The following is a 7,336-nucleotide window of genomic DNA, read 5'->3' on the forward strand; positions in this document are numbered from 1 at the left end:
TGTGCGGATGAGAAGGTAACTTTTCCTCCAGCCTCCTGCTCAGTCTCGTGAGAACCCTACATCGCTCCTCAGTCTCCCTCCTCCCCCTCCCCCTTCTCATCCTTGATCTTTCCCCCTCCTCCTCCCTCCCTTCTCTCCTGCCACCACCTGCCTCCTCTCCTCCTTCCTACCTCCCTCACCCTGCCCTCCATGCTCTCCTTCTTTCTCCCTCCCATTCCCTTTCTCTCTCCTCCACTTTGCTCTCCCGCTCCACTCTCCCCTCCTCGTCCTCTCATCCCTCCTTACCTGCACTTCCTTTCTCATATTGTCTGCTGACATCTGCACCATCCCTCGCGCAAACTCAACACCGTCCTGGTCCTCCACAGTGACAACCTGCCAGTCCGGTCAGACGACGACCAAGCCATCCGTCAACATCGTTCATCCATCACCTCTATCACAACTTCCTCTCTCTCCTTCCCCTCCTCCTTCCTCCTGCTCCTGCTCCCCCTCCTCCTATGCTCCTCCTCCTCCTCTTCTCCTCCCCCTCCTCCTCCCCCTCCTCCTCTGCTCCTCCTCCCCCTCCTCCTCTGCTCCTGCTCCTCCCTCCTCCTCCTAATTTCAGTCTCTTACCGCTCTATCGGGGAAATCTCCATAAATGTTGACAAGATCGTTTGCAAGGAGAGCCTTTCGAGGAATCAGAACAAGGCGAGAAAGAGAGCAGGAGGTCACGAGTAGAAGGAAAACGGCGGGGAGGAGGGAAGGAAACGCAGAGGGAGGGGAGGGAGGGAGGGAGGGAGGAGGGAGCATGAAACGAGAGGAGACGATGAGGAAAGAGTAAGGGAAGAGAGCAGAGAAGAGGACGAAGAAAAGCACACAGGAGAGAGCAGGAGGAGGGGAAAGGGAGGAGAGTAGAGGAGAAGGAGGGGAGGGGGGGAGTAAGAGAAGTAAGAGGTGAAGGAGGAGGAAGGGAAGGGAAGAATGAGGAGGAGGGGAAAGAAGAGGGAAGGGAGAAGGGAGAGAAGAAGGAAATGGGTAGAGGGGGAAAGAAAAGTGCAAAGCCAAGAGAGCGGAGGAGGTGGCAGAGGGAGAGACGGGGGATACCTGGGCAGCAGAGGAAGAGATCAGTCGGTCTTTAGCCGCTGCCTTGACGCGGATTTTCCCCTCGCTGACAGTGGCAAAAGTGAGCCACCGCTGGCGCTTGTTGGGCCTCGCCTGAGAAAACAGTGAGAGGGAGAGAACAAGACAAACGAGGATGAGAGAAGAAAAGGGAAGGAGACAAGGTAGATTGAGACTGAAGTTATAGAGCAGGAGGATCGAAACAGGAGTGCAGGAGCAGGAGCAGGAGCAGGAGCAGGAGCAGGAGCAGGAGCAGGAGCAGGAGCAGAAGAAGAGCAGCACGGTCAGGAGCAGCTGTTTACCGAGGCCGGGAAGAGTGTTCCAACGTCTGCTCCCGCAAAGACTTTGGCGATGTTGTCAAGATCGTAGCCGCTAGCCACAACAGTGTGAACTCCTCCTAGCGCAGCGACCCTGTGATGAGCGTCAGGGGAAGAGAAGAACACGAAGATACAGAGGAGGCAGGGGGAGAGGGTTACGATGAGACAACGAAAGTGGGAGGAGAGAGATGAAGAGCAGGGGGAGACTGGTAGGAAGAAGGAAAGGAGGGAGGAAGACGGTAGAGAAAGGGAGAGGATGAAGGGGAGGGAGGAGGTGACTAGACAGAAGATAATTGGGAAGGGGAGAGAAGAGGAGGAGGAGGAGGAGTTAGGATGTTGAACCTCGCTGCTCCGATCTTAGAGGCCATCCCTCCCCTTCCCATGGATGATTTCTCGCCTTTGATACAAGTCACACCCTCTGCAGCAATTGAAACTACTTTCCTCCTCCTCCTCCTCCTCTTTCTGCTCTTCTTCCCCTCCCCCCTCATCTCCTCCTCCTCCTCCTACCGATTTCGACAGCCGTGAGGGAGTTGTAGACTTTGATTCTCTCTGCTCCCTCCTGGTCGGGAGGCTTGGTGAAGACAGCCTCGACCTGCAACCAGGACAAGATGAGGAAGAATAGGTGCAACCGGCCAATGAGAAGATGTGAAGGGATTTGATGCATGATATGATGATTGAACAATGGGGGTTAAGGGGAGCAATGATACATCAATGAAGATGATGTGAGATTGGAGGACTTTGATGTTTGAATCAATGTAGCGGAGAGATAGCAGAAAGATATAAGTTGAAACTGAGTGGGAAAAGCACAAATGAAGAGAGAATAGAGCAAACAAAGAGGGAGGAAGAGGAAAGGAGAGAGAAGAATATGGGAAAGAACAAGTAAGAAGAAGGAGAGTAAATGATATGACAGTGAAATGAGGTGTATCAGTACGTCTGTGAGAAGAGCAAGGCCGTCAGCGTCTGAACCAGCAGCAAGCAGCGCCGAGAGCTTATCCTGGAGAAGGGTGAGCACAGAATACGTGATGGACAGCAATGGGATGACAAGGCAGGACTATTATCTATATGATGATGATGACAAGGAAGGATTATGATGATGATGATGATGATGAGGAGGAGGAGGAGGAGGAGGAGAAGGAGAAGGAGGGGAAGGAGGGGAAGGAGGGGAGATGATGATGAGGAGGAGGAGTATAAAAGAGATTGGAGGAGGCAAAGATAAAGGACAAGCTGAGGATCGAAGAGGATGGGTGGAGGAAGAAACATTTGCAGAGTCTCACGTTGTCACTGAAGACTCGCTGAGTGTCGAGCTCGTGACATCCGGTCACAACATCGTTCTGTAACAAGCAGACATGGGGGTGTTAGCATGGTATTCGATGCGATTGTCACACAAGATCTCGGCGCGCGCTTTCTTCTTCGTCCCCCCATCACCATCACTGTCATCATCATCATCATCATCATCATCATCATCATCATCATCATCACCACCACCACCACCACCACCACCACCACCACCACCACCATCATCATCATCATCATCATCGTCGTCGTCGTCACCCCCAACGACTTTTGAGGATCCATACCTCGTTGATGATGGGGATGACACCAAGTGAAGTAAGTCGATCCAACGTGTCTGTAAGGTAACTATCCCGCAAACTGTCACTCTCCCTCCTCCTCCTTCCATCCTCCCGCCTCACCTGTATCGCTGGCGTGACAAGAAATCGCCCTGCAGTTCGCATTGTCAGTCTCGGCACTGAGCGACCCATCCTTCAAGCCTCTCTTGTTCTCCTCATATTCGTTCTTATCACTACCACTATCAACACTTCAACATTGTTGTCCTTCTAGAACTACTCAGTCTTGCATCACTGTCCTCATAAACATGATCAAAACTATCAACGCCACCATCATCAACTGACGATGGTTGCCGATCTCAACAACCTCTACAACCTTCCTTCCACCAATTATGCTCACTGACAACTCACCTGCGTGATGAGAACTTGGGCGCAGGTGAGACCGAGGCGTTGGAACAACATGTCATCTGAATAGTTGTCAAAACAAAGTGACAACTACAGCAGTGTCCTCCTCAAATCAATGCTATATTTGCATCACATTTGATCTCCTCCTCCTTCTCTCTCTGACCCCTATGTGTCGCTTTCTCCACTTCCCTCCCGAACCATTCCTCACAAGGCCTTCTCCTACTCCATCATCGTTGCCTCCACCTTTTCTCCATACTACATCTTCCTCGTTATCCTCCTGCTCCTGCTCCCGCTCCTGCTCATGTCTTCCTGATCTTCTTCCTCCCTCTCTCTCCTCCCTCCTCCCCTCACATGTGCTCATCAAGATCCCTTGTCCAGCAGCTGCGCATGCTTGTCGATCGATGACGTTGGCAGGGTTGGCGACAACATCCTTGGCGAGACCGAGGCGGAGGCGCCCGAGTCCAACTGCTCCACTGCTGACAAGGATGACCTGCCGTCCCTGGTCCTTAAGGCCCCGGAGCTACCAGACGTGTCATGCTCGGGCCCAGGGGGAGGAGGAGGAGGAGAGCAGGTAGAGCAGCGATGTTCAGGAGGGGTTTGAGAAAGAGGACAAGGTCAAGCACACGGGTGAGTACAGGAAAAACCAGGCCATGACAAGGCTACACTGTGGACAACGAGGAGGAAGATGAAGAGGAGGAAGACGATGAAGAGGAGGCGGACGAGGAGGACGAGGAGGACGAAGAGGATGACAAGGGGAAGGGCGAGTGAGAGGACGATGAGGATAACAATAAAGAGGACGGGAACGAGGAGGCGGGCGAAGAGGACGAGGGGGATAACAATAAAGAGGACGAGGACGAGGACGAGGACGAGGACGAGGACGATAAGGATAACAATAAAGAGGACGACGAGGAGGACGACGAGGAGGAAAAGAATGAGGACGGAGAAGGAGACGGCGGCGAAGTGCGTGAACCTGCTCGACAAGGGCTCCGAGGCGAGAAAGTGCGAGGGTCCCATCGGAGTTGGAGACGACGGCGGTGCCGACCTTGACCACAACTCTCTTGGCGTTGCTCAGCGGCATCCTCTCTGGCACTACGTCCGTGTCACTGAGCCATGCTCGAGCCGAGCCGACAGGGAACCCTGCCATGGCGCGGAGAAGGACGGAGTCAGCAACACAGGGATGGGGGGGCAGGAGGCAAGTTACCACTCTTGATTGTGAATGATCTCGAGGTAGCCAAGGACAAGTTGGAGATGACGGATGTCTTCAATCGTGATGCCAGCATCTTCAAGCATGTGTGTCATAATTGAACACGGAATGAGAAACTGGGGACATAGTGTTCCGAGGTTTGCTAGCTTGTCAAACATTGTGACCCAACCAGAAAGTATCTCAATCCATAATCATTCAAGCATCTTGAGCAAGTGCATGTTGTATCGGGACATAAATCACCAAAATGTGCTTTGAAATACTCACATCTTTGCATAACCTAAATTCTAAATAATCGCAACCTTTCTCCGCGTCGTTCTGTTCAGCACAAATGTCTAGGATATCTAGAAGAAGTGCAGCTGGATCCAACCTACGATCAGACAACTAAACAACCTAAAAACAACTTGATCCTTCCTGGTATACTTAGCAGAGTTCAAGATCCCTGGGCTTATGTGTAGGAATTCGAGGAATTCGACAAACAGGTTTCGACTGTCAGTTACTAAGAGCAAGCTTGAGAGTTGCTAGGAGTGCAGGATCTACTGCAAGCATGCTCAATACAATACGAATCACATAGCTGCCCTCATTCAAACAGCGATCCCCTTCGTACGACAGCATTTCCTCCTCCTGTCGCTCCTCTCCAAGCAATGTTGTCCCATCCTCACTCACTCCATTGCCTTGGCGCTCAACGTAAGGCTATTGCTCTCATGCTATCCTATCTTCCTCTCTCCTCCTCTCCTCCCCTCTCCTCTCTTCTCCGTCGCCTCCGGTTTCCGCATGCACTAGCCACCAACAAGGGGAAAGTGTTTGTTTAAGGGGGTGGTGGGGTTTGTAGGAACCAAGACTAGGGGGTGGGGTCTTGAAGAAGGGGTGCATTATACGGAAAATGATGGGGTACGAATATTGAAACTGCTTGATGTGAACCAACAGGGTCCACGGGTCTCGTATGGGTACCGGTATAAAGAGTGGGTGAAGAAGGGGTAGGGTAGCGGCGAAAGCTAGCCAAAGATGTTATGGGTGGGTGGGTGGGGTACGTAATCGAATTTGGGGAATCGGGGGAAAGACGCAATAAAAAAAATTCATTAAAAAGACTTTTAAAGTCTCCCACCCGCCCGGCCTGGCCCATTTACTCAAAGTTAAGTTAAAATCAGTACGAACTTTTGAGTGACTAACCCGGCCGCCCGGCCTTGCCGCAAGTTCCAAGTTCAACGGTTGACGCCGCGCCGGATCATCACCGGGGTGACCCGGATGTCACGCCGGCGGTCCGCCTGGCCCGGCCGGGCACTGTCAGTGCCGCCCCGGGCGGCCCGGGACCCTCAGGCAGAGGCCGGGGGCGCGGCGGAACCCGGCATTCCATTGGGTTCTCAACTGGATTTTATTCCGTCTCGGCGGGGTCTTTTTCTACCTGGATTTTTCTTAATGAATAGGTTTTGGATTTCAAAGTGAAAATTTTCCTTGAAATGTTTTACTTCTGTCAAACCACGCCATTTCAAATTGTGGGATCCTGCCAGCACCGTGCCATTTCTAGAATTTAAACGTTGTACAGAATGTACCAATGTTGTACACGGTGTCAGTTTGGGAGACTCACGTTCAAGCAGATCGCGCCCTGTGGGCACCATGTTGTGAGATAAATACATCATTGTGATGACAAGAACATCTTTTGATGCCAAATTTGACCAGATTTGAATGTATCATGTGGGAAAACGACTGCATTTCCTTTAAGCAGAGTGTTTTGAGGATGATGCATATCATGTTGCAATAAGAATTTTGTGGAAAGGAAATATTTGAATCTCAGTTCGTTGAGTTGCGTGTAAATGCAAATATGCTTTGAAGCATTGTGAGCATAGTTGTAACTGTGCATTGACTTGTAAGGTACGCATTCAAATTTGCATGCTCACGCTATCCAATAATTGTGTGACTTTCCTTGTCATACTTGCACTGAAACACCTCAATTCTGATGTTCCAAAGCCCTGATCAGCTGTTTTCACACTTTCAGAAGGGAAACATGAAAGGAATCGATGAGAGAGGCAACCTTCGAAGACATAAAGGAAATGCGATTCTCCTTATTGCGATGACGGCCTAGCTTCCTGTACCAGAATGCTTCGTCGGTTGTATATGAAACATATTTCAAGAGACTTGCTGGTGCTTTGCCATGATTGCGTTTTTTGAGGCTTCTCCCAACGCATTCCACAACAGTTTGAGTCTTGTGAAATGCTCTCAACAGCCAGTGGCATGGCGGTTGTAACATGTCATTGGAGTTTGAGAGGCTGGGGGAGGAGAGATGAGGGGAGGGGGGAGGGGGGAAGGAGAGGGGATAGGAGGGGTTGGAAGGAAAAGCGAAGCCTGGGAATTATTGATATGCTGATCGCGAGAGACTGGGAGATGCCAGAGGAGAGACGGTTCACTCAAGACCACTAGCGAGGAAGGGAGGAGGGCTTGGAGGAGAGGCGAGGAAGGAGAAAGCTTCGGGTAGAGACGGTTTACTTGATACCACTAGCGAGGAAGGGATGCCTCAGAGCCTCCTGTGCAGTCATCCTCGTGCGGGCATCGATATCGAGGCAGCGGCGTTTGAGGAAGTCCCAGATCGCATGTTTCTCCTCCACCACCAGCCAGCCCTTGCCTCCCGCTTTCGCGCTCAGGGAGCTTGATAAGGTCAGGGCATACTGAGATGCCGTTCGAATGGTAGCATCCCCAAGCTTCCCGCCACCATATCACCCTCATCCTCATCCTCATCCTCATCCTCATCCCTCATCCTC

The 7,336-nt window shown here is 51.6% G+C and overlaps 1 protein-coding gene across 1 annotated transcript; it reads right to left on the reverse strand.

Moving 5' to 3' along the window:
• Positions 1 to 96: 96 nt before the first annotated feature.
• Positions 97 to 4,526, reverse strand: GUITHDRAFT_143893 (hypothetical protein; the record flags this gene model as incomplete). Its single annotated transcript, XM_005825805.1, has 13 exons — positions 97 to 372; positions 610 to 663; positions 1,081 to 1,191; positions 1,398 to 1,506; positions 1,755 to 1,809; positions 1,920 to 2,004; positions 2,344 to 2,406; positions 2,687 to 2,743; positions 2,990 to 3,050; positions 3,104 to 3,132; positions 3,389 to 3,444; positions 3,734 to 3,902; positions 4,353 to 4,526. The coding sequence occupies 13 exons, from the start codon at positions 4,524 to 4,526 to the stop codon at positions 97 to 99; spliced, it is 1,299 nt and encodes a 432-aa protein (XP_005825862.1).
• Between the last annotated feature and the right edge of the window lie 2,810 nt (positions 4,527 to 7,336).

The sequence above is a fragment of the Guillardia theta genome (assembly GCF_000315625.1).
Source record: "Guillardia theta CCMP2712 unplaced genomic scaffold GUITHscaffold_80, whole genome shotgun sequence".
Taxonomy (NCBI): Eukaryota; class Cryptophyceae; order Pyrenomonadales; family Geminigeraceae; genus Guillardia; species Guillardia theta.